Genomic DNA, 26,423 nt, shown 5'->3' on the forward strand with positions numbered 1-26,423 from the left:
ACTCAAAAAATATTTAACAAAATATAAAAATTTATCACATGACAAACTGTGTGGTTGAACGATTCGATGTGAATTGAAATTTTTATTTGTTTTTTCACAATTTATTTATAATAATTTTTAACTTTTCTAATTAAACATCTGTGTTCTTAACCAAATTTTAAACATAATATCACTTTTGTGAAAATTTAAGGAATAAAATGAATTTGAATTATCAATTCAAACATAATCCAGTAATTAATTAACTATATTAAAACAAGAAGTAAACAGAAAATCCATATTTTTGTAAGGGTATGTCTATAAATATAAAGGATGCATGAGAAAATATTAATCTTGTGCGCATTTAAACCTTATATCAAATAAGGGTGTCACACACCCTTAACTATTATTGTCTCCAATTCCTTTGTTCCAAACAATCACTAATAGATAAATTAATTTTTAAAATTTTTGAAATTTATTAGACATAAAATTAAAAGTTTAAATACATACTAAATTAAAATAGAAAGATTAAATTGTTACATATTAAAATCCAAAGACAAAATTGTTATAAAATCGAAATTAGATTGAATAAGTCATAATTAACTAAAGTTTAGGAGACGATAAATGGAGTGTATTTTTCTCTATTGGGGTTCGATGTTCAATCTCGCATCCCTATAGTTGTTGTAATGAAATAAAATTGTCAATTATGTATTTTAACTTTTATTTTTTTTAAAAAAATATTTTACCAACTTTGAATTAATTGGAAGTTATCCTAAAAATAAAAAATAGAGATATAAAGTGTAATCTCACACAATTTTAGTTTATACTATCGACTTCGAGTTTAGATGTTGAATTATTGGGTATTCAAATGACCACACAACTCAACTGGATTACCCAAATAAACGGTAATGATTGGGTCGGATTTGTTTTAATTTAATGTTAGATTTGGTTGAATTTTTTATGTTCTTTTTTTATTAGATTGGGTTGTTTGAAGTTTGTAGTAGATATCTTGGATATTTAATTCGACAATTTAACTCAACTCAACTCGAATTTTAAGGATTAGATTGGATTGAGTTGGAAACCTTATTCTTCTTCCGAATTGGTCCATAAAATCACTCCAACCCAATCCATGTAAATCCCGGTCGAATCATCCACCACAAGAAAAAAAAATGTAAAATGTGGATGGTTTAGTAGAAAGACCAAAATAGCCCCATCTCAAATTGAAGCCAAACCCAATCCCAATAATTGAAAATGACAAAATTGCCACTCTCTGGCCTTCAAAATAAAATTCACACATCTCATACTTCTCTTCAAATTCTGCTCTCTCTCTCTCATTGCAAAAGTCATGAACTCCAACCTCTGCATCAGCGCAACCGCAGTCGCCGCCGTCTTCGCCCTACTCGCCATCAACACCACCAGATTTTCTCCGCCACCGGAGACTTTCGATTATTGGAAAACGGAATATGTAGCAATCGATGGTGCCGTTGGGCCGGAGAGCTTCGCCTTCGACAGTGCCGGTGGCGGACCTTACACCGGCATCTCCGACGGCCGGATTATCAAATGGCTGCCGGAACAACGAAGCTGGATCGATTTCGCCGTTACTTCTCCAAACAGGTAATTTCAACTCTCTCTCTCTCTGCTTTTATTTTTTATTTTTTCTAATTATTTAATCAAGTGCACGTTGAGTTTATTTTATTTATTTATTTATTTTTGTAAAATTCTGTTTGCCCAATTAAATTATTATCTTTATATCAGAAATTTTTTAAATGTTTTTGCTGTTAAAACTTTTCGGGCTTCCCCTTTTTTCATTGTTTTTCATTTTATTTTTTTTAATCTAATTTCTATTTTTTTTCATATATTTTTCTAAAAAAACATTGATACTATTTTAAGGTAACATTAATCATCATGATCTATTTTATTTTATTTTTATTAACAATATGTGAATTTAAACATAATATTAGAGATTAAAGTTGCATTTGTGATTGAGTTTAAGAAAAAGAGATTGAGATTGATCTGGAGAGAAAGAGAGGTGACTCTAACAAAATTTTTTAACTTTTTTTATAAACAAATTATGATTAAATCCACTAAAATCACACTTAAATCACCGTTTTTAAAAATCTCCTTCGTTTTTAAAATCAATAATTTACTAACTTTTAGATTCTCCTACATTTTTAAAATCTATCATTTACTAGCTTTTAAATGTGCAACATTTAATAACATTTATTTTTTAAATTTAACAATTAAAATTAAATTTCATTCCCACTGTTAACTTTGTATAGTATCGATTTTAAACTCTTGATGAACTTTTTGTCATTAAATGTGTCAATTTATCCGAAAAATATTGTATTAGACTTATAATTATATCAATTAAATTTCTAAAACGTTCATGATGAATCAATTTAAGTGTTTAGGAAAATTTCAATGGAGAATCATCCACTAATCGACTCTAAGTCTATTTTGTAAAACGAACTTTTGATAAAGTCTACATATGTAAAATTGTCGAATAAAATCGTAAGGATGAGTATAAATTGATTTGATTACAAAAATTTTATAAATTTAATTGAAACAAATTGTAAGGTTTCACATGATATTTATAAAAGTTTTAAATTTTAAATTAATACATAATTTTAATTGATATAAACTCAAAATTTAGCATATATAATTTTTGGATTTTGTATTTTTCTTAAAATTTATTATATAAGGATAAGATTATGAAGTGAATTATTGGTTTAGATATATAATAATTTCGAAATGAATAATGTTGCGCGAGAGTATTTTGGAAGAAAAAAAAAAAAATTGTGGGAGAGAGAAGGATGATAATAGGAACTATTGATTGGGATAGGATTTTGATGCATTTTATTATTTATTTTTTTTAAAAAAATGTTGCTGTTGGCTCTTGTTATACAACTATGATTGATAAATGTTTTAAAGTAAGTTGTATAAAAAAAATATTTTTTTTTTCAATTTTTTAAAAAATTATTTTATGAAAATTAAAGAAGGTTGGTTTTATCCTTGTTTTTTAACAAGGATTTATTATTATTTTTTTTTAATGAAAGTTGTGCTTTTAGTTATTTCTTTTTATATCTATTTAATTAAGGCCGAAATGTCAAGTAGAAACAGCTTCAAAGGAAAGGATAGTAAAGGAATACATTAAAATTGACATTGATTTGATTAGTGGAAAAAATTAAGAAATAAAGGATGAATTTAAGGACTTTTGTTTTCTTCCTCGTTAATTTTTTCCCCATTTTTTTAAAAAAATTATTTGTTTTATGGCGTGGCGTTATTCTCAAAACTCGAAAAAAATGAAAGGCATTATTTTTGTTATTACGATTTTGGCCCCAGCTCTCGGTTGGTTTTGCATGATGTACACGTGTAAATTGGGGTCAGCTGTTTGTCATTTTTCTTGGTTCATCACACATTTTTATGTGGTGATATTTCCTAGATTGGTGGGTTCTGTTATATGAAATTTGGTAAATATCACTTTTAATGCTTAAACCGACTATATTTATATTGCTTAATATAATTTGTATTATCAACTTTATAGCTTGATCGACTCTCTTGTCCACATATTATTAAAAAAAAACAAAAAAACTATTCTATAATAATTAAGGAAAAGATTAATTAATTTTATCTATTTAAATCTTAAAATATTCATTTCATCTTAAATATGATCTTTGAGTTTATGTAAGTGTTATATATAACCTTAAATTTTTAAATGGTTATAGTTTTAAGCGTTCCAAATTTCAGTAAAATGGTTTATTTTATGATTTATTCTATGATGAGAAACATTTTCGATATGAAATTTATAAATTTAGACGATTTCAACCCTCTAATAAGTTCTCGCTCTACTATTTTTTTTTTTCCTTTTAACTTTTGAAATTTATGGATTTTAATCCTTTAATGGTAAATTTATTTATTTTCAAAATTTTATTTTGAAAGCAATGAGTTTATATAGATATTTACATTGATTTTCGCTAGGTAAATTAGCAAAAATCGAACTTAAGCGATGACGGATCTAGGGGCACTATGTAATATAACAATCGTTAAAAAAACTACATATTATATAATTTTAATATACTTTTGATATAGATATAGGGTTAACTCTACACAAGCATTAATCATGAAGGTATTATGATTTATTACATCAATTTAAAAGTATGAAAACTAAAAAGATTGAAAAGAATTTGAAATTTACTCATGAATGATACGATAGGTATATCTTGACAATGAAAGAAAAAATTATCTTGTAGCTTTAATTTTAAAAATGAACGATAACTCTCCAATAAAATGTTGTAGAGACTTGATAGTGAAAATTTAGGTTAAAAAAATCTCTATGATAATAATAAAAAAAAAATTGTTGCTAATTTTTTCTTCCTTTAAATTTTTTCTAAAGCGCTTAAAAAATAAGATTAAAAATTATAAGATGGAGGACTTGAACCCACAACCAAAACATACAGCGCCATCACCGCGCTACCTACAAATTTCTATAACTATGTTGAATTTATTCATATATTTTTTAAATAATTACTTAAATTTTATATTAAAAATACAAAATAGATAAGTTGAGGGGACACAGTTGGTATATGTAAGTTTAGAGTCAATATGGATGAAATTGAAAATTAAAGGTAAATTAAAATAATTATAGGGATGAAGATCAAACCTTCAAACTCTAAGAAGGAATGTTACGACACTGATATATTTATTAGATAGATCTGACAAATATAGAAAAGAGGCAAGGGTATATCATTGGTTTTATTGCTCATTTTTATGGATGATATTTATAAATACAATCATTGGGTGTTAAAGTTTTGGTTGTGTTCGAAAGGTTATGGATTGATTAATAAGTCCAATACCAATATCTTGATTTCGAATGTCAATGCATCGTGGGCTCACATATATATATCGTCCGTTAATACACGACCCATTAATGTTATCGAAATTCTTTTCGGGCTTTGTTATTTTAATCACGAATAAAAAACTAAAAAACAAGGAATGTAAGTTTTATGGGATGTTACTTATGAAAATAAATTTAAAGACTGCGACTTGTAATTTTTTTCATAACAGAACAGGTTGTGAAGAGATAGAAAAAAGGGAGGAGAAAGAAGAGAGATGTGGGCGGCCATTAGGGCTCAAATTTAAAGATGGCGGTGGCGGTGGCGATGATCTGTACATTGCCGACGCGTACATGGGGTTGCTTCGCGTCGGCACTAACGGCGGTTTGGCCGAAAAGCTTGATTTTCAAACGCAGGACGATCAACTTTGGATATTTGATTCTTTAACGTTTGCCAATGGTTTGGACATTGATCAACTCTCTGGAGTTATCTATTTCACTGATAGCTCTTCTCACTATCAAAGAAGGTATTTTCTTTTTCTCTCATACTTTCATTCCAACTCAAAATGTATTCCCTTTTTTTTTTTAAAAAAAAAAAAAAAAAAAAAACCCAGTTCAAAATATTGATGGTACTTGAAAGTTTCGTAATGTCGATTTTAGTCTCTAAACAAATTATCTAGTTTTTGTTGTTGAACTCTTACATTTGTATCTAATAGGGCTTGAAAAGATGAATTCATTAAACATAGAATTGAGTTTTAGTGTAATCTTTTGTTCAACTTTAAGTTTTGTATTTAATTGATCTATGGATAAAACCGTAGGCTTCTATTATATCTTTTTTTAAAAAGCTTAAATATCTATTAAACACGGAAGCTTGAAAGTTAATAATCTATTTGATAATCATTTGTATTCATTTAAAATGAGAAATGAAATGGTTATTAAATGGAGTTTGTCATTTGATTTTTGAAAATTAACCTTAAAAGTAAATACTACTTTTACTCCTTTTTCTTTTTGTTATCTATAATCCAAATTTGTTTTCAAAGTCCATGGAACTTTTGAAAACTAAAAAGATAGTTTTTAAGTTTCGTTCAATAATTATTTGACTTTTATTTTTGAAAATTATATTATATTTGTTATCTCACATTTTCTTAATTATGATTGTTTATCTTTCTTTTAGTAAACACTTAAATTGTTAGGCAAAATTTGAACTCCAAAAAAAAAAAAAGACACAAAAAACATCGGACAACCATTTTGTTTGTTAAAATTGAATTTATAAACACTATTTTTATCTCCAAATTGCTAACTTTATTATTTACTTTTTACCAATTGTTTAAAAAATCAAGATAATTTTTGAAAACTAAAAAAAATAGTTTTTCGATACGCGTTTTTTTTTTTTTTTTTTTTTAATGAAAGAATAAGGTACGTAATTTTTAAAAACAAAAAACAAAATGGTTACTACGGGACGTTTTTAAAACTTAGGATTGGATTTTGAAAATACTGTTAAAAATTATACCAAATAACCCTAAATAGTGTTTGTAATTCTACTTTTTTTTATAACTGAAACCTTATGGTTATAATCAAATAGGAACTTAAAAAAAAAATTATTTTAAAATTTTGGTTAAAAAATTTAAATGTTTCTTTAAAAATAGTGAAAATCAATGTAAAGACTTTTAAAAACAAAAATAAAAAAAATGAAATGATGGTTGATGGAGTAAAATATTACTATAACTTAAAAGGAAATATGTATATATGCAAGCACCATGATCAGCAAACCACTAAAGAATCCTCTTTTTTGTGCAGGAACTTTGCATCTGCAATATTAAGTGGAGACAATACAGGAAGGCTAATGAAATATGATCCAAAAACCAAACAACTGACCCTTCTCTTAGGAAACCTCTCATTTCCAAATGGAGTTTCACTAAGCAAAAATCGCGACTTCCTTCTACTCGCCGAGACGACCAAATGCAGGATTCTCAGGTATTGGCTAAAGACCGCGAAAGCCGGAAGCTACGACGTAGTCGCCAAGCTCCCTGGCTTCCCCGACAACATCAAAACGAGTCGTCAAGGTGGGTTTTGGGTCGGAATTCACTCGAGAAAACGCGGGTTGTTGAGGTTGATATTGGCTCAACCTTGGATAGGGAAGGCCTTATTGAAGCTACCTTTGAATATAGAGAGAGTTCATTCTTGTTTGGGAAAATGGATAAGGAATGGTGGGATTGGAATGAGACTTAGTGAAGAAGGTGAAGTAATGGAGATTATTGAAGGTAAAGGAGAGTTGAAATGGAAGTCTATTTCTGAAGTGGAAGAGAGAGAGGATGGTGTTGTTTGGATTGGATCTATTAATACTCCCTTTGCAGCTAAGATTAAGATGTGAACAAAATTAATCGACAATAATTATTCTTTCCTTCCTTCGAAATATTTTGTCTTACCCGTTAATTAGAATATAGTTCAATTATTAAGACTTATATTAAGTTTTTGATTATCATACTTTTAACTTTTCTTTAAAAAAAAAAATTACTTTACTATGTTTCTCTTCCTCTCTTTTTCCATTTTGGCCAAATAAATAATATATAGAGGTTGAATATATGGGACTTTTTTTAATATTGCAATTTTTAAAAGCTTTTATAAGAATGTATATATTTTCAAACTCTCTAGAGATACATTGTAGTTTTTTTTTTATATATATATATATAATTTTAATTTTAATTTTAAAAAAATTAAATAAAATAAGACTGGCCTCCGTTTTAAAAGAGAATGAATGATCGCATATTCAACATGCAATTTTGTGAAAAAAAAATAAAAAGACGGAAAAGTAGTTGGTGTTTGTTTGGATTTTTTTGCAAGGTCCCATGTTACCTTTTATTTATTTTTTATTTTTATTTAACAAAACCTTTTTTTTTTCGAATATCGTCATAAAAAGTACTACGATATTTATTTACATAGTTTGAAAATGTATGAAAGCTTTTTAAATTGCAATATTAAAAAAAATAAATCCCTAAATCTATGCAGTGGGCTCCTAATCTGTAGGCTAACCAAAATTTTTAAAATTTCCATACCTATTTGATAGAGATAGATACAAATGATATTCTTAGATGTTCGGTTTTGGATTTGATAATCTTCTTGAGAGATCAATGTTCGCACGAGGCTTGCGGAAAAACGTATTCCGTGGAGTTAAACTTGTGTTAATGTAGATGTGGTTCGATGTTTAGTACTTACTCATCTGATTCTCTCTTGATTGAATGTGGAGTGTGTGAATATTCTTGGACTTTTTATCTCTAAAGAACTTCAGTCAAAGTGTGGTCAACTTTAGGAGTGAGAGTGTTCCGATGGTAGAGAATTCTTTTTAGGTTATATGGAGTCTAAAATTGGTCGGTGCATGGACTTGGCATTTGGGCTCAATTAATTGGACTTGGGGTCTTACTTGACATTTGGGTCAAATTAAGCCAATTTTTTATTAGACTTTAGCCAAAAATAATAATATCAAATTGGACCAAATTATTTTATTCAATCCAACGGTCATAATGAAAACACATGGTGTCATTGGGATTTGTCAATTTATGTCTTCAACTTCAATTTGGGACACATGTCACTCTCTAATTAGTCCCAAATTTAATGATTTATAATTTCATAAATGATAGTGACAATTTACGATCCAAAATTTCTCATTCAATAATAATCTTAAAAGTAAGACAAAATTAATTATATTAAAGAAAACCAATATTTATTGAAATTATGTGGTATTATGAAATTGCTGTTTTATAAAACTTTCCCTTTTCTGACACACAGAATGAAAGAAAACTAATGAGCACCTGAAATGTAACTGAGACATATCAGAAACTTAGATAAATTACCAAACTTGAGGGATGTTTCCAACTTCCATTAGGCCAAACATTGGGGAAATTTTTTCCCCCCTTGAAATTAACCAACAATTTATACAAAAGAAAGTTTCTAACAACTTTCCATTATGGGGGAATCAGAATATGATATTTTTTCTATTATGGTTGTTGTTATTATTATGGTTTTTTGAGTTCAAATGGGACAAAAGATAAGATTCGAGATTGAAATACCCGATCCGAAGTACAAATAATGGGTATTGGGTTAGGTGAGCTATAAGCTTGAGGCCCCAATGAGAGTCACCCTTTTCCTCGGTCGGGGATGAGGCTGATGGTGGCTAATTCCCACACAATATTGGAGGTTGGAGAACAATCACACATTTGAGATCCCAAATTTCAAGAGGAGAAAGAAAGACAGTAGATAGTAGGTTTCACAAAGTTAAAATTAATAATTAAAATTTTAATTCTAGTTAGGCTTTCATCTATGAGAACAAACTTTGTGTTAGGGAAAACTTTCAGAAATATCACGTTCAAGCTTTCATCTTATAAAACTAAGACCTTTTTTAAAACTCGTTCAAGAAGTTTTTCTCGAACGAGATCGACCACTGAGATTTAATTAAAAGATCGAACTTTTCTAATGGTCTTCTCGATACATGTTCAATAGATTACAAGATTCTACTAATTTTTTTTAAATATTATGTAATCTACCCAAATCTTATATATTTTCAAAATTTCTTCAATTTCAATTATTTTTATCAAATATTATATCAAACTCTTATGTAATTTTTCAAAACTTTATGTCCATTTTTGTTTCCACAATTTTTATTAATTAGATTTTTCAGATGGATGTTTGCATTTTGATTTTTAAATTTTAGGAAAGATTATTTTTTTTCATAAAAATTAGGTAAGATGTGAAAAATATATAAAATCTCGATATTGATCTGCCCGAGAATTCATCGATCTTGGTGTTAATCTCTTTGAGATTGATACTGATATTTTATATATTTTCCATATCTTATATTTTTTTTTAAAAAAAATAACATTTCCTATAATTTAAAAACCAAAATGCAATCCCTTGCAATCCATTTAAAAATTTCATTTAGAAATTAGGAATTGGGTTAAAGATTGAAAAATTTAGATTTTGATATAATATTTGATAAAGATAACTGGATTTGAGGAAAATTTGAAAATATATAAGATTTTGTATAAGATTTGGGAAGATCATCATATTAAAAAATTCTTGGTATAATCCGTCCAGATGTATCGAAATGTACCCAAAACAATCGATATGTTAGAAAAAGTTAAATAACCAAATATCAGTGGTCAATCTCGTCCGAGATGTACCGAAAAAAACGATTTGAATGGGTTTAGAAAAGGATGCCAATTTTGTAAATGAAAACTTTAACGTGCGACAATTTCTCGTCACAAGGCAAATATATAAATCATAATAATTCCAGAAGAAGTTAGGATAATTCTCATTCTTAAGAAAAATTCTAGGTACTAAAGACATTGTGACAAATATCACATTAGTGCCTATATATATGTATATATTCTTTTGTAGGTCTTGTTTTTCTAAAGTTAGTATATAATAGTCATAAGTTGAAGTTACCAAACGAGCCCTCTAGAAAAACTTTTTAATTAAAATAAAGTATAATAAGTTTTTTATGATAACGTATATATATATATCCTAAAAACATAAGAATTTTGAAGAAACAAGTTTAAATTATTAAGGAAAAACTTGGCCAATATATCGTTAGGAATATATCGAATTTGATTCAAATTAGAGTGAGAAAAACCAACCCTAATTTTTCCTATTTTATTTTCCTTTTCCTTTTCCTTATAGGGAAAAACAAATGACTTCATAATAACAAACTTATCAAAGGAAACTTCTTATATAAATAATATCCCATCTCCCTTTCTTTTACATTTACACTAAATCCAGTTGCCATGGCGGGAATGCTATACAACTTCTTTCCTACAGATTTCTACTACCCTCGTCAACCACCACCGCCTCCTAAGTCCGTTCAAATCTCCGCCAAGCCGCTGCCGTCTGCGATTGTTCCTTCGTCGAGCAAAACAGTTGAAGATGATCGAGAAGCTGACCGGTCACTTGACAAACTCAAAGCATCGTTATCGTCGTCGTCCATGACCGTCGACAAGAAGGTGGTCGGCGCTTCAACTTCCATGGCGTTTCTTCCTCCTCCCTCTTATATCCTCAAGCAATGAAACTGTCACCATTTTTTCCCCTCCCTTAGATTTGAATAAAGTATTGTATATTGGGAGAATTTCGTTTGATAACTATTTTATTTTTAATTTTTATCTTAGTTTTCTTTTTTTATTCATGACGATATATTAATGTACTTCTATAAAAAATTTGACCTTATGATATTTATAAGAGATATTATTTGAGTTTGATACTAGTTTAATAGTTTGTCGAATCAAATCGCAGACTTTCATATTTGAATTTAAAAAAAAAGAGTAGTTTAATAAATACAACCACTATGCCAAAGAATCATAAGCTACGTTCTACAATTTTGTTTAGATTAACTTTAATGGATTGACTTAGTAGTAAATAAAGGACATAGCCTTCTTAAAAGGATTAAGAGAGGTCATGAGTTCAATTCGATAACCACCTACCTACCTAAATTTAATATCTCAAGAGTAAATGAATTTTATTTAAGAAAACTTGAAGGCCTATGAATTTAAAGGTTCTCGTGAATAAATAATGAAATAGAGAAAATAAATTTATCTGGATTGAATTGAGTTCATTGATTATGAAGTGAAAATTTAACATTAATTTTGAAAACTAATTAATTATAAATTTTTAAAACTAATTAATATTAACACCCATAGATAAAATTGAAATCAAATTCATTATCCCAAGAGGTCAAATTCAATTAACTCGTTCAGTGTTATTGACATAGCCTCCCTCCAAATAGGTTGGAGGTTCAATCCCCAATAGCATCGTTGTACTAAAAATAAATAACTTTCAAAATTGAAAGTTGTACGTATAACTTTGGAAGTCATAGATCAAATTAAAACTAAATTTTAAATTTAAGGATGTGTTTGGAAGAAAGCATAAATTTTAATTATAATTTAAACAATTATTTATAAATCATAAAACTAATTATAGAAATTTATTAAATAGTAATTGACAATAAACTATTATTAATTTATTTATAAATATTGTTTTATTTTTTGAAAAATTGTATAATTTTTCTTTTATAATACTTTACATAAACATATTTTGATTTTATAAAATTAAGTTGAGTTTATAACGTGTTATATTATATTTTTAAATGTTTTTAGTTTTATTTAATATAATTCTAAATTATAAAATTATAAAATTTAAATATGAATACAATTAAATCATAAAAATATTGTTTTGGGAATTTATACTGCTTAATTCATAAAATTCAAAAATAATTTTCAGAAATCCACACAGATATATTTATTTCAGTAGATCTGAAAACATAGAATAAAAACATCAATCCAAACAAGCGGGAAATGACTTAAAAAAAAAAATATAAGAAAACCATAAAACAGAGCCCTAATTCCATTATTTTTTAATTTTTTTAAAGACAACGAAAACTCAGGCCCAATTTGTAAAATTAAAAATAGAAAAGATTAAAAAAAAAAAAGAAAGAAAAAGAAAAAAAGGCAAAACCCTAACCTCCATCGTCGTCCTCTCACTCTCACGTGCTTCACGGCATCTTCTTCTTCTTCTTCTTCTTCTTCTTCTTCTTCACTCCAGCTCCTCCTCTCCTCCCTTTCAGCAGTTTAGTGTCGCCGCCGCCTCTCTCTCGTTCAGTGCTGCCGCCGCCGCCGTTTTCCTCTGCTCGTGCCTCCCCAGTCTCTCCCCTAACGGGTTTGCACTGATTGTCTACTCTCTTGTTTTACTGGTATTGTCCCAGTCTCTCCCCTAACGGGTTTGCACTGATTGTCTACTCTCTTGTTTTACTGGTATTGTCCCAATCTCCATCTATGTCTCTCATCTCAGTCGAAAAACATAAATTAGGGCTTGTCTAGTGAAAAAATGGAGGAGTTATTTTATTAATTTTTAAAATGACCATCCAAAAAGAACAGCACCGAATAACCAAAAAAAAAAAGAAAAAAAAAGAAAAAAAGCTTGCAGCAAATTGGGACTTCTCGCCTATTGATTTCTAGTATTTGTATATTTCTGTCAATAAAGACTTTGATCATCTCTATCTCTCTTTGGTTTCTGCTGAAAATTGACTTGTTTCTCCGACCATGAATTTTCTAGCATCCCCCTTCTTTATTTATCAGTGGATTAGTCTGAGTAATCTATCCTATTATACAATTCTCTCTTAATCCTTAGTTTATAGGATTCGTTTTGATTTACCAAGCAGCTTCAACCATATTTATACTTCTATATTTGTGGACTATAGTTGGGGAGAAGACAATGAGTTTCTCTCTCTCTATCGCTCTCTCTTTAATATTTTTAAATTAAAAACAAGCTACAGAAAATATTCATAGTAAAATAAACATACGTTAAAATTTCGAAGGCTTAAATGGGACCTAAAGATTCTTCCTTTTAGTAATAGTCACTTGTAGACATGTAAGTTTTATGGAATATTATCAAGGAACAAAAATCTTTTATGGAGAAATTAAGTGCATTTTTTTTTATTTTTTATGAGAACGTTGGAGATATCTCTAATTCTTTCCTCGGTAATCCTTAGAATTGTCACTGCTTAGCTTTCAATTTACCTCTGACCAACAAATAAAATGGGAATAACTCGTCCTTCTCTCTTTGAAACAAGGGATACTTTTGGTTCTGTGAAGTGCTTGAAACTATTTAGTCTTCTCCATATATATTTCTAGAGTCAATAATATGAGGAACTACTGAAGTCAATATGTGTTAATATGTGTGAGATATTGGGATTCGTGTTAATGATTGTAAGTTGTTTCCTCGTTACGATAACATTGCAGGTAGTGAGCAAGTCCTCCTCTAAGCTTCAAAGCATTGAAATTGCATCTGAGGAAAGTGAGAGCAGCCATTTGGTGGCACAACTTCAATTATTCTTTTTCCTTCAATCAACGAGATGGGGAGGGCCAAGAAAGGACCCAAATTTGCAGTCATGAAGAAGATGGTCACCTCCAAAGCAATTAAGAAGTATGCCTTCTGACTTCTGTTGTTTCTTTTCAATCGTTAATGCCTTCTGTTGTTTCCTTTCAATCGTAAACTTTATCCTGCACTTTTTTTTGAAAATCTTTTTTGCTTATGTTTATTATTAATTTTTTTGTTACTTATCTTAGCTATAAAGAACAGGTCTTGAACCCAAAAAGAAAAGATCTTACGAAAGAAAATCTCCCAAGAAATGTGTAAGGAACTTCAGAGAGCTGACTATTTTCTATTTTCCATAACATATTAACATTTTTCTAAGTTTATTGTCGGACATAAAAGTTGTTTTCTACTGTTTTCTATGATAAATTCATACTTACATTGATGTTAATTCAGTCCAAATGTTCCTTCGGCACTTTTCTTCAAGTACAACACTGCATTGGGGCCACCTTATCGGGTTTTGGTGGATACAAACTTCATCAATTTCTCCATTCAAAACAAAGTGAGTGCTTCACATTTTTATTGAGAACACATTATATTATATTATAACTGTGTGAATCGTTTGAAAATCATTTTATTATGAATATTTCTGTGAATGATTTGAAAATATATATAATTTGGTTTTGAGAACTGTTGGAACTTTTCTTGTCAAATTTCATAATGATGAGAAAGCACTACATCATGTGGGTGGATCCGATAAATTTTCTTTCTACTTGATGATTGAAATGGTCTTTTTTCCCCTCTCTCTCTATTGCAGTTGGACTTAGAAAAGGGAATGATGGACTGTCTATATGCAAAATGTAAGTCCAACATTTACTGAATTTTTTTTTTTATTAGAACTCAAAATACGAGAAGTGATATGCTTTGTGGACATGTATTACTTATTTGTTATTTGTGATCATATTATAGGCACTCCTTGTATAACGGACTGCGTGATGGCTGAGCTTGAGCGGTTAGGTCAGAAGTATCGTGTTGCTCTTAGGTAAATTTGTGTTCTGTTTGCGACGTTTCAGAAGATGGATGCTCTATGCTCTCATCTTCTGGTACTATACATATGCATGTTCACGTTCAGATACTTTTGAACTTGGGCTAGAGTTGGTTGATATTGTGTGCACGAGTCTGTGTTTTTCTTTACCTGTCCATCTTCAATTTTGTTGTTGGGGGAAATTCAACAACTCATAATAATTTGGAATGCCAGCACTAATCAAATAGTAGATTAGCATTGTGATTGGGCACCATTAAGAAGTAACTTCCGTTTTTTTTATTACTTTCCTTGACAGTTTCTCAAAGAATTTCTGGCTCAATGTTAATCCAAATAGTCTTAGTTTTATATGTCTTATAAAAGAAGTTATAGCTTTACCCTTGATTTGAGCTGGAAAAACCTGTTTGATATAGAGAAACCCTAGGAATCTTATTTGGACTGGAAAAGGCTTGAAGTTTGGCTTGTGTTTTGAAGCTTATTCATCGTATTTAGGCTTCTATATGCAAAAGCAAGAACCAGATCAAGCAAAGGCGTGCACACACTTGAGCAAGAATCTGAAAAAACTATTCCAAATTTTCTCCTTTTCTGAGTTGGTATATCCTCTGCATGGTAGTGATGATGATTAGATGGATTACCTTTTTCATATTGCACTATTTTGTATTTGTGGTAGTGTCCTGTAGTTAGTGAACAGCCTTTGTGTCTATATTGAATTTATAATAGCATACATATGCATTGTAAACACTCCTCCATGAACACCCTTTTAGAAGTAAAGCCAAAAATCTTTGGATGAACATGGTAAAAGCTTTATTTTGGATATTAAGGATGGGAAAAAAATAAATCCAAAATAAAATAAGCTTTTAATGTACTTTCAATGGGGATATGATTCGTTGGGAACAATACTATATTTTTGGTTTCTCTTTGGTGTTCTCTTGTTATTTTTTAAAGATTACTGTTTGTTTCTTTCTTTTGCATCTCTCTTATTTGTATTGTTTACTATTTTTGGGCTTGAGCAGAATAGCTAAGGACCCACGATTTGAGAGACTACCCTGTACTCATAAAGGAACCTATGCTGATGATTGCCTTGTCGAAAGAGTGACTCAGGTGAGAACTGAAGGCTTCTTGCTTATTATCCTGTTCGTTGACTATAGGTGTTCCAATTTCATATTTCATTTCTTTTTAGTTTCCAATACATTTATCTAGATATCTGCTTTTTAGATGGTTGACATTCTCAATACTTAACGGATATATATATATATATATATATATATATAAGGGAAGTTGTGGGTAACTTGTAATCTAGGAAGTATTTATTAATTTTTCTTGGATATATCTGGATCATGGCTCACTTCAGATACTGCTGTATGTTTGGCCACGTGCATTAGGGCATTAGAATTAGAACTATTTTTCCATAGTAATTTTCGACACTATGGACATTGGGAAAACTTACTTGGGCCAGTTGTCATATTTGCACATGATGTAGACACACCTAAGCATGTGAATGCAGATGAAAAAGGGGAAAGTTAACATGTTTATTCAGCATTAAATATAGAATACATTGTAAACCAGTTTAAATTATACTTCTCTTCTTTCAGCTGGTGTTCGTAATGAACCTAGCACACATTTAGTTACAGACTTACAGTATGGTTTATTATATTTGTAGCTATTATATATATATATATATATATAACAAGGATAACCAACATTGTATTAAGTAATCAAAGAAAAGGAGAACCAAGCTCCTCACGTTGTATCAGATAAAGATTATAAGGAAAAAGGATGTATTAGTGTTGTGAAGTTGAAGTAGACATAATGAGCTACATGCCTGCTTTTTCACTGTTTTGGTTTTTTTAACAGAAGTTTTCTTTTTGTGCAGCATAAGTGTTATATAGTTGCTACTTGTGATAGAGATTTGAAGCGTAGGATTCGCAAGGTATAATCAGACCATAATATTTGGCAACACAAGATGTTGGATTTAGATGTAGTAACACACCTATTTTCTTGCAGATTCCTGGTGTACCAATTATGTATATAACTCGGCATCAGTATTCGATTGAGCGGTTGCCTGAAGCAACAATTGGAGGAGGTAGGCTAAACATGTCTAATCCAGATAATAAATGTTATTGTTTAGAACATACCGCCCTAAATTGTTCCCTTTATTGATGCATTCTTCTCAATTTTATTGAACTTTTGACTTCTGAAGGTTTAGTATATAACAGTTGTTGTGAACTTGATGAACATTGTCAAGCCTTCCGTTGCGTGCTTCTAGGCGCAGTTTGGCACCTCGCCTTAAAGGCGAGGCTCACAAAATAAGGCTCAAAACCTTGGGCCTGGGAGCTTTTTCATTATTTTTAAAAAATAGTAATGATTAGGATTTTTTTCCTTATTAACTATAATCAAATTTACTAAGTTTAAATGCAAAAATTCTTGTATTTAGAGTTTTTTCCCTTCATATTTTCGCTTCAACTATGTTTTTTTTAGTTCTTTTATGTATGGAGTGTGCCTCACAAAAGACCCATGTTTTCTTTCTTTCTTCTTCTTCTTCTTTTTTTTTTTTGCGCCTTGTGCTGAAGCCCTAGGGCTATTGTGCCTTGAGCTTTTCAAGACATGAGCGAGAGGGGCGGGGGGACTTTGTTTCTTATCTTTGCAGAGGTGCATATGGAATTATGGAAGGTTTTTTCAAGTTCTTGTTAGGTCATTCAACCCAACGATATCGTAGAAGGTGTCGTTTGATTTGTCTTAATTCTAATACTGTGGTGAAAATGAATGGGTACTCTCTGAAAGAGCAAAAGAATGTTACTACCATCTCTTTATTCATTATGCTTTCATGAGATATACTTCTAGGGAAACATTTGGTCTTTCGACCTGTTATAGACAGCACCTTTCTTTGGTCCATCTTCCATTTTAGTGGGATAGTGTGGCCGTACCTCCAAGCTTTGTGAAGAAAGCTGTAATTTCTTGGCAATATGTTTATTCTTCTAATGGAACTTGAAAAGGGAGAAACCAGAGTTGGTTTCTAGAATAAGTTGATGGCATGAGAGAAGTTTGCAGTTTCTCTTTGGGTTCCTATTAGGGGTGAGCATGATAGACCAAAAAATTGAGCCGACTGACCAAACTGAAGTTGGTTGGTTGGAGGAGAGGGGTGTGCCGGTGTCGGTTTGGGAAAAATTCCAAATCGGCAAATGAAAAAAAACTTAAAGAATAAAACCGACCAAACCGACCGACTTTTACTCATTGACGGTTGAGGTCGGTTTGAACATTTACTAAACTGACCATAGTCGGCTCGGTGGCGGTTTGGTTGGATAACCGATGCTCACCCCTAGTTCCTATTGCTGAGACTTCCCGTCTATGTTGCTTTTGTGGGGGACTTTGGAGCGGAATAATAGTACGTGTTGATAGGGACTCGGTGATGTTCGGTCTTGTGTTGTATTTTATGTGAAGTCATTTGTTGGGTCTTATTTTACTTAACCGGAGCAAGCCTCTTTCATAGTTTCTTTAGTTAGCTCTGTATTTGGAAAGAAAAACTGGTTTTTTTTTTTTTTTTTTTTTTTTTTTTTTTTTTTTTTTTTTTTTTTTTTTTTTTTTAAGTCTTAGATCAAATAATTGGTGATCCTGCCATAAGTGTTTGTTATTTTTGACATTTTAACTATTGAGTACATTTTTTAGTTGCTGTTTCTTTTGGATAGGAAACAATTTCTTTTGAAATTTACAGAAGGGAGATCCCCATGAAAATGTTGAGTAATATTTAACACTTGTTTAATTTTTTTTTTTTCAAATTTTATTGTTGATGCAGCTCCAAGGATGTGATTGTGGCACTATGCAATGATGAACTAAAGAAAGAAATTCTGGAAGAGGTTTTTCCCATCTACCTCCAACTAACTTTCCCTACATGATTAAATTTAAAGAAAATATAAGAAGGCCTTGGTATCATGTAATTAACTTTTGGCTTTAGGATCTGTTTTGTTGTCTCTCATGCCTACTTCAATTATTTCCTTTTCTTTTTATATCAAGTTTATTTACTCCCATCCCCCAAAGAAAAAAATAGTGGTTGTCCTTGCTGTTCAAGGTTATTGATGCATAATGTGGCGTTTACTCTGTTCAAATCTTCACCTCTATATTTGTTGTACGTACTATAGGCATGGTATTAAATTTTGATTGACATGTCATGTCGGCATTTTGTCAATATTTTCATAGGTTTCTTATCAACATCAAGGGTGAATCAACATTAGTATATATATATATATATATATTAATCTGTGGAACACAAAACAAAAGATAGCAAAATGTCACTAATACAAGTAATAAATATTTTACCTTTTGTAAAATTATAAAATATTTATTTATTAAGTCAAGGAATTTCTTGGAATTGTTTGTTATATATATATTTTTAGACTACAATAGCTGTTTTTTTAATTAATTAAATATTTTCCAAATTCTTTCAGGATATTTGGATATTTTAAAGAGTTTTCTTCAAAATTTTAAAAGATGTATAAAGAAGTTACTTTCATCCGAAGAACTACCCGTAAAAGTTTCTGACAGTTGAACAAGTACTTTGACATACTTAGCACGTGCCTTTTGAGTTAATATTTCCCAAATTACAAAAAATGACGTTTTAACCATGGTTTAAAATGAGTTCTTTAAAACAAGCATATTTTCTACTTTCGAGAACAATTAAAATACTAATGGGTATAAATAAAATAAGAAGTGAGAATGTAACCTGAGTAATTATCAAAAGTGAGCTTAGTGATATTAGCATGCACTCCGATTCAAGAGGTTGGAGGTTCAATCCCTCACCTAACAACGCAATTGTTGTATCAAAAAGAAAAAAAAAACATGAGTAATTATATTGATGAAGTATATTATTATGTGCAATGTTAGTTTCTCAATAGAAAATCACTATGTAATAAGGGATAAGGATGTAAGGTAATTGTTAAAAACGTGATAGAACTCACCTAACGAAAAATAGTATAGAATTGATAAAAGTTTAGTAAGACAATGAGATCTTTATGGTGTAGATTCTCATATTAGTGGTGGTCTCACTGATTGATTCAATTCCTACATTTCAGTAAACACCATCAATGAGGAATGAAAATTTGATTTTCATTCCCTCAAAGTAAGGACCCAAGAGATGTAACGAAAAGTTGATTTGTTAACAAAAGTGTGTGTATTTATTATCACATGAAATTTACAAAATTGATTCTTCTTTTAGAGCAATATTATTACTATAGTCTGTACTATTTAAATCCACATTATACCACATAGTTAAATTCAATTCATCATATGTAATCTAACACAACATGATGTGTTTGTTCGAATGAGTTTCAATAACATGTCGCATATGGTTGATACTCGAAATTAGCTTCTCCACAAGAAGGTAAAAGTATCACGAGATCACAACTTGATGTGAACATACCTAAAAGTCAGATAATGTGTTTAGAAAATAATTTTTATGGTCCCTAAATAAACTTGGACAATGTCAAAGCATTTAGCTTTAGGGAAATAGTATTGTAGCGGTGTTTATGGGTTGTCACTAGTGGCTCTCATCCCACCAAATTCATCAACATGAATATAACTACAAGATATAATCAATAAAGTAGCCACCTAGGTAAAGGGTGAGTCATGTTCTCACATCTTAAAGTTTTTGGTATCATAATTCCACCCTAAATCACATTTCAAATCTCTCAGGAACATTGTCAACTTTAATTGAGCTCATTTGGCGGATAGATTTAGGTGTTGTTCGAGACATTGAATTGATTATTATAGTTAATGGTTATTATAGATGGATTATAATAGTCTATGTTTGGAGTATAAAATATTTTAATATGAATTATAATAGTTTGTGTTGGGAGTGCATACTACTTTAGTTTGAACTATAAATGAGGAGAGAGGATGATTGCAAAATAGTAAACATCGTAGACAATGAGGTTTTTCAAATAGTTTTACTGTAGCTAAGCGTGAGTTATTACAATTGAGAACTTCAATTATTATAATGAGAGACCCAAACATTTAGTGAGTTATAACAACACAAGTTGTAGGCCAGTTTAGCTGATTTTACGTACATTCTATCTTTATCATGACTTTATTTTACCTGTCTTTTACTTCCAATCAAGTTTTATCACTTACCTTTACATGTGGACTAGGTCAAAAGTATTTGAATGCTTTCTTGCAACCATCTTGGACCGCTATTCTTTATGGCTTTATGGTTATCTTGTTCATAAACTAAGTTGAAACTTCTTTTAGCTGATCAATTAGTACATGTTCGGAAGTGATTTTGAAACAATCCAAATCATTTTTATCATATTCAATATCACTCCAACACACACCTCTAATAATTCAAAATCATTTTTATTATATTAAAATCATGTCTTAAAGTGTATAGCCAAACATTAAATTGATTTGGAATGATAACAGATATATACATCATAGAATAGGGCTTCAAGTGACGTTTTTTTATTTCAAAATCACTATCAAACATATCCTTATTGAATTCCGATCAAATTTAGTTTATTCAACCTACAAATGATATTAGAAATGGGAGGTGTTAATGAAAGCAAAAGGGTATGTGGTATGTGGCCACAAATGTATGAAAATCTTTATCTCAAAAACCTCACTTATTTCCAAAGGAAAAGTGGGGCCATTGAACTTTGTGTACATAAAAAATTTGAGGCCCATTGGATTTGGTAAGTTGTCGATTTATTGTGTTAGTTGGTGACTTTTGTGAAGTTTTTGAATGAAGAGAATAGTAAATGCTTAGTAGCCTTTTTTTTTTTTCCTTTACATCTTCCCTTAGCCACAAATTTCTTCTTCTTTGTGATTGCAATTTTAAATCCCATGGCCACATTTTATCTGCCGGTTTCCATTTTCAAATTGCTCATACTTCACTATCTATTCAACTTTATTTATTTCCTTTTTCTTCTCGTTTATTTCAAAACCCAAAAAAGAAAAATAAATGCGAGTGAGGATAAAAGGGCAAAATCGTCATTTTCACTTGTTCGTTTGAAAAAGGAACTCGTAAAATATCATTTTCGTTCTTTAGTTTTGGTGTAATTTTAATAAATCTTAAATTTAGTCTCTTAAAGTTACATTTTTTTTTTATTGAATTTGGTTAAAAAGATAATAATTTTTATATAAGAAAATACAGGGTAGAAATATGTTTCTAAATTTATAATGAAAATGCTAATAGATGATTAGAAAATACAAATCAATAATAGGGACTAAATTTAAGATTTATTGAAAGTCTAATGATTAAAATTAAATAAGTTTTGATGTGTTAGGAAAAACCTCCCACTACTAGAACAGTGATAAGCTAGAACAATAATAGATAAAATAAAAAGAAGTAACAAAACTGGAACACAAAAGAATTAACGTGGAAAAGTTTCAAACTGAGAAAAAATCATTTATCAGAAAGAAATCCACAATGTGAAAAATAATTACAATTACACAAAATAATTCTCTCTCTCGATCCCGATCACAAGAGCAATCTTCAAAACTTCTGTACTACTCACAGCCTTTTCCCACTCTTAATCTAGAGAATATATAAAGAAAATTTAACTAAGTTAGCACATCCAAGCTTAAAGTGTTTTTAATTTAAGCAATTTGCAACTAAAGGTAAATGCTCCTTTATTGTGTTTAGAGACTATGACTTCCTTGAACTTTTAGAACGTAGGACAACTACACTTCTAATATTTTGTCAAAACTCAACATAAAGTAGAGAGACTGAAATGGTATTTAACAAAAAAAAAAAAAAAAAAAAATACAGAAATCTTGTTTTTTTATTTTCTTACCTTTTTTGCAAATATGTTTTCAAAGTACGAGTTTCTTTAATGCTTATTTCTTTTTATAATTTTTTTTTTCCTTTTGGAGTATATTTAAATGATTTGATATATTTTTAATTATTCCATTATGAAAATTAAAGATGGGATGGAACCATTTATTCTAAAGGAGGAAGTCAATGTGAATTATTAATATTATTATTTATTTTTTTAAAAAAATACTTTACAAAACTAACCAAACAAACACCAACAAGCTGAAGAAAAATCTTAAAAAAAGCCACCAAGAAAAGTTACTTAACCACGAAAAAGAAATATCCACGAGGCTCCACGTGTAAAGGTGTAAGCCGTACAATTCCAGTCACGACGAACAAAATGAAAATTGACGGAAATCTCCTCAATCTTGTGAAGGACTTCCAAAAATGAAGCCATCACCTTATTGATTATGTCATTTAAGAGCTCACAATCCGAAAAGATGGTTAGATCACTAACTCCATTTTGAAGAGCAAGATTTAATCCTTTAATTACTGCACGAACCTTTGCACAAATAGGTCCAAGAAACCATACTCAGCACACTTAATTCCTTTACACTAATAAGGTAGAATCAAGTCCGAACATGTAACATCTATCCCCTACTTACTAGAAGCATCCACAAACATGACAAACGATCTCGACGAACTAACGGGGATCAACCACGGTCCCCCTACTAACACCCGTATGACTTCAACAGACCCCACTTAAAATAATCATTAAGATAATCAACATTCATTCACATCTGAAAGTAATCGATGGAATGACATCATGATGCATGACCTTATATCGATCGCCCCAAATCGCTCAAGCTCCAACACATGTTCTCCCTAAATCAACCATAGGTAAAGATAAGAATTCTTTGAGATCATGTATATAAGAATAATATCTTTCTAAATTCTCATAATTCGGTTACACGATTAATATCACTCTTGAGTGAAGCTCGTTTTGATATATTTTTAATTAATTAATTATTTTTAAATAATATATATTTAGGTGGAGGATTTGAACTCTGAGCCATTAATTAATAATTAGTTAAATTAGGCTCATGTTAACTTCTTAATTAATTAATATATTAAATTACATTTATTATCCATAAGTATGTACATTAAAATCGATGGATAGTAATGTATTAAACTTAAATAATCATTCCATGGTAATAAAATAATAACAATGGATCGATTATTTCTATTATTAGTTCCATAAAATAAATACGAACATGGTTTGTGTTCTCATTGAGAGATGGTTTGTTTGCATGAATTTTCATGGGATAATCATCTCGATGAGGAGGAATATTTTTAAAAGAATTATAACAAAAAAAATTTTAAAAATAATATTTGAATTAATAAATAAATATGTTACATTTTTTTTCCCATAAAAATGTCACACTTATTTATTTCAGTGACATTTTGTTGCTATTTTTTTTTCGAAGATCTTTTTACAATATCTAAAAAATATTAATTCACTCATATATCCATGTCAAACTTATGTATATATAAAAATATCAATTATCGACCCATCGACAACATAACTAAATGTCAATTTCTTGGATCTTACACATAAATAATTCCAAAATTATATAATTCATTATACAGAAGACTGAAGTGTGGGAAAGAGGTTTAAAGAAAAAGATATCATAACTAATTGTGGTGGCCATAGTTTATTTGTAATAGCCCAAGAATAAAATATCTATTTCTATGATGGTATTTTGAAGACTTTCACATTGATATTAAAATCAAGGGCAAATTACAAAAAAAATACAGTGACAATTATAATTACATTCGTAAACTTTCAATTATAAAAATTGACCCTTAGATTTTCTATAAGTATTAAAATTATATCCTCAAATTTGTGTAATAGTTGTAGAAATTGGACCTCCAAATGATAAAAATCGAACCCTCAAACTTACACAATTGTTACAAGTTCCATAATTATGTAAGTTTGAGTCCAATGTTAACATTTGTATAAGTTTGATGACCCAATTTTTGTAATTGAAAGTTTAAAGGTATAATTGTAATTACAACCATAATTTATGGGTAATTTTTGTAATTTACCCTAAAATCTATGAATATTTTAATATATGGTAGTACATATGTCCGAGAAACATCCATATAATTTGCTATAAAGAAAACAACCATATAAATATATTGGAAAATTATTTTAAATGACAAGTTGAAAATATTTACAAATAATAGCAAAATATCAGTCTATCTACGATACATTGTGGTAGACTACTATTTGTGGTTATCATGACATAGATAGACACAAATAGTAGTCTATCGTGGTCTATCATGATCTATCACAGTTAAGTAGAAATTTGCTATATTTGTAAATATTTTGATTCATTTTCCTATATTTGCAAATAACTCAATTGTATAATATACGCGCTAATGATAAGATCTATAATTTAATTATTTAATAGATAGAAATAATTTGTTTTTTTTATACACATATAACTTTCTTAATTTTCATGTTATGTTTAGTAAGATGTACCAATATTCATATTTATGTTTGAAGGAATCAAATTCCTTTGCAGAAACGCGTGAACGTATGTCATCAAAATTCATTTTGGAAATTTTTAGAAAAATAGAAAAAACGAAATTTATAGCATGCTTTACAGGAGAAGAAGACATATCCTTGAAGACCTTCTTCAATGCTTTCCTCTGCACGAACTCCTTGAAAACTTTCTTCAAGAATACATTTTCCACAATCTCATGAACAACCCGAACAAGGACCTCACCACTTGGAAACCTTGTTATTCTCCAAACAAAACTATGATTGTGCAATCCTTTAGAAGGGGAGAAATTTACAGAACTGTTGGGGTTGCTACCCTAAATCTCATGGTCTTATAGTTTGTAATTGTATTTGTACAAATTTATTATTTATCTAAAAAATAAATTATATTTTATTTGACACTTAGTTGCATTAACCTAAAAATCAATAAACTAAGATCCACGGTTCTTAGATGTAACTTAAACATGTATGTGGAGACATATAGGTGAATCATGTTTAAATGATAACCTGAATAGTCTATAGTAGATGGATAAGGCTGGGTACCTTATCCTGGTGACAATATGGATACAACCACTTTGTAGTTGTTACAATTGTTGTAAAGTGCTACAAATGATCTAATCCTGATCATTCATGTGGAGGCATGAGAGTGAGGTATCCTATACAAAGATTTTGTATAAGATCAGACCACGAAATGAATACTCTCTCTTTATAACACTGTTGCTAGAAGAGTCTTACATTTCACCTGGATGATCATAAGTTACTTGACTTGAATTTTGAGTGAATTGTGAACTCCTGCTTATGAGGGTGGTTCTTTGATTTGTATGGGTGAGAGTGGTCAGATTCGCCGACTCAATAAGCCTACAATTTTGGAGATTTGTCTGATTGGGGAGCCGTGAACACAGTTACACAAGAAGGAATTCGCTCCTTCCCTATTTTTGGGTAAACAGATAAATTACTCCCATAAGGACTGATTCCGGGGCTTGAACAATGTGGCGCCATACTCTCTCTTGGCTCAATAGAGGTTCAGTTATAATTGGACAATAACTAATTGTTCATTAGAGGGATCATTGATACTTTAGGAGTTAGATGTAACTACAACGATAAAACGGAAATTTTGATCCAACTGTATTTATGAGCAATTTGTGAAGGGTCAACGCACTCTTGATTGGTTATATCAAATGGTTACATAAATTTATCTATAGTGCGAAATGCAGCTATCGGTCTTTAATGGAGCGAACGAAAGTTAATGAAGGTTGATTAATTTAATTAAAGAGTTTAATTAATTAATCGAATATCATTGGAGCTTCAATTCATAGGTCCATAAGGTCCCCTTGTTTGTTCAATAAGGATTAATGAGAATCAAATTAATTTTGGATTAATTTGAATTGCTCAAATTAAATTAAAGAAAATT

The 26,423-nt window shown here is 29.9% G+C and overlaps 2 protein-coding genes across 4 annotated transcripts; both read left to right on the forward strand.

Moving 5' to 3' along the window:
* Nucleotides 1–1,254: 1,254 nt before the first annotated feature.
* Nucleotides 1,255–7,220, forward strand: LOC150032939 (protein STRICTOSIDINE SYNTHASE-LIKE 2-like). Of its 2 annotated transcripts, none has more exons than XM_090306613.1 (3): nucleotides 1,255–1,590; nucleotides 5,041–5,334; nucleotides 6,605–7,220. In XM_090306613.1, exons 1-3 carry the CDS (start codon nucleotides 1,322–1,324, stop codon nucleotides 7,176–7,178), a joined length of 1,137 nt encoding a protein of 378 aa, XP_090162739.1. In that variant the 5' UTR covers nucleotides 1,255–1,321; the 3' UTR covers nucleotides 7,179–7,220. The 2 variants fall into 2 exon arrangements, with proteins under 2 accessions (XP_090162739.1, XP_090162740.1); XM_090306614.1 differs by having other exon boundaries at nucleotides 1,286–1,590; nucleotides 5,046–5,334.
* A 5,022-nt stretch (nucleotides 7,221–12,242) lies between these two features.
* On the forward strand, nucleotides 12,243–18,865 carry LOC120089849 (PIN domain-like family protein). 2 transcript variants are annotated; one of them, XM_039047261.2, is made up of 10 exons: nucleotides 12,243–12,539; nucleotides 13,588–13,771; nucleotides 13,915–13,980; nucleotides 14,117–14,222; nucleotides 14,478–14,520; nucleotides 14,630–14,702; nucleotides 15,716–15,803; nucleotides 16,576–16,632; nucleotides 16,707–16,785; nucleotides 18,493–18,865. In XM_039047261.2, the coding sequence occupies exons 2-10, from the start codon at nucleotides 13,701–13,703 to the stop codon at nucleotides 18,504–18,506; spliced, it is 597 nt and encodes a 198-aa protein (XP_038903189.1). In that variant the 5' UTR covers nucleotides 12,243–12,539; nucleotides 13,588–13,700; the 3' UTR covers nucleotides 18,507–18,865. The 2 variants fall into 2 exon arrangements, with proteins under 2 accessions (XP_038903189.1, XP_090163369.1); XM_090307243.1 differs by lacking the exon at nucleotides 12,243–12,539 and adding an exon at nucleotides 12,546–12,600.
* The last annotated feature ends 7,558 nt before the right edge of the window (nucleotides 18,866–26,423 follow it).

The sequence above is a fragment of the Benincasa hispida genome, chromosome 11 (assembly GCF_027475165.1).
Source record: "Benincasa hispida cultivar pf3 chromosome 11, pf3_genome.v1.1, whole genome shotgun sequence".
In the NCBI taxonomy this organism is placed as follows: domain Eukaryota; kingdom Viridiplantae; phylum Streptophyta; class Magnoliopsida; order Cucurbitales; family Cucurbitaceae; genus Benincasa; species Benincasa hispida.

What these genes read in the sequence shown, in the direction of transcription:
- LOC150032939 (XM_090306613.1), top strand. Translation starts at nt 1,322, where the DNA reads ATGAACTCCAACCTCTGCATCAGCGCAACCGCAGTCGCCGCCGTCTTC. An exon ending in GCCGTTACTTCTCCAAACAG is followed by an intron (nt 1,591 to 5,040) that starts GTAATTTCAACT and finishes TTTTCATAACAG; the next exon opens with AACAGGTTGTGAAGAGATAG. An exon ending in TCTTCTCACTATCAAAGAAG is followed by an intron (nt 5,335 to 6,604) that starts GTATTTTCTTTT and finishes TTTTTTGTGCAG; the next exon opens with GAACTTTGCATCTGCAATAT.
- LOC120089849 (XM_039047261.2), top strand. Translation starts at nt 13,701, where the DNA reads ATGGGGAGGGCCAAGAAAGGACCCAAATTTGCAGTCATGAAGAAGATG. An exon ending in ACCTCCAAAGCAATTAAGAA is followed by an intron (nt 13,772 to 13,914) that starts GTATGCCTTCTG and finishes TACTTATCTTAG; the next exon opens with CTATAAAGAACAGGTCTTGA. An exon ending in TTGTCGAAAGAGTGACTCAG is followed by an intron (nt 15,804 to 16,575) that starts GTGAGAACTGAA and finishes CTTTTTGTGCAG; the next exon opens with CATAAGTGTTATATAGTTGC.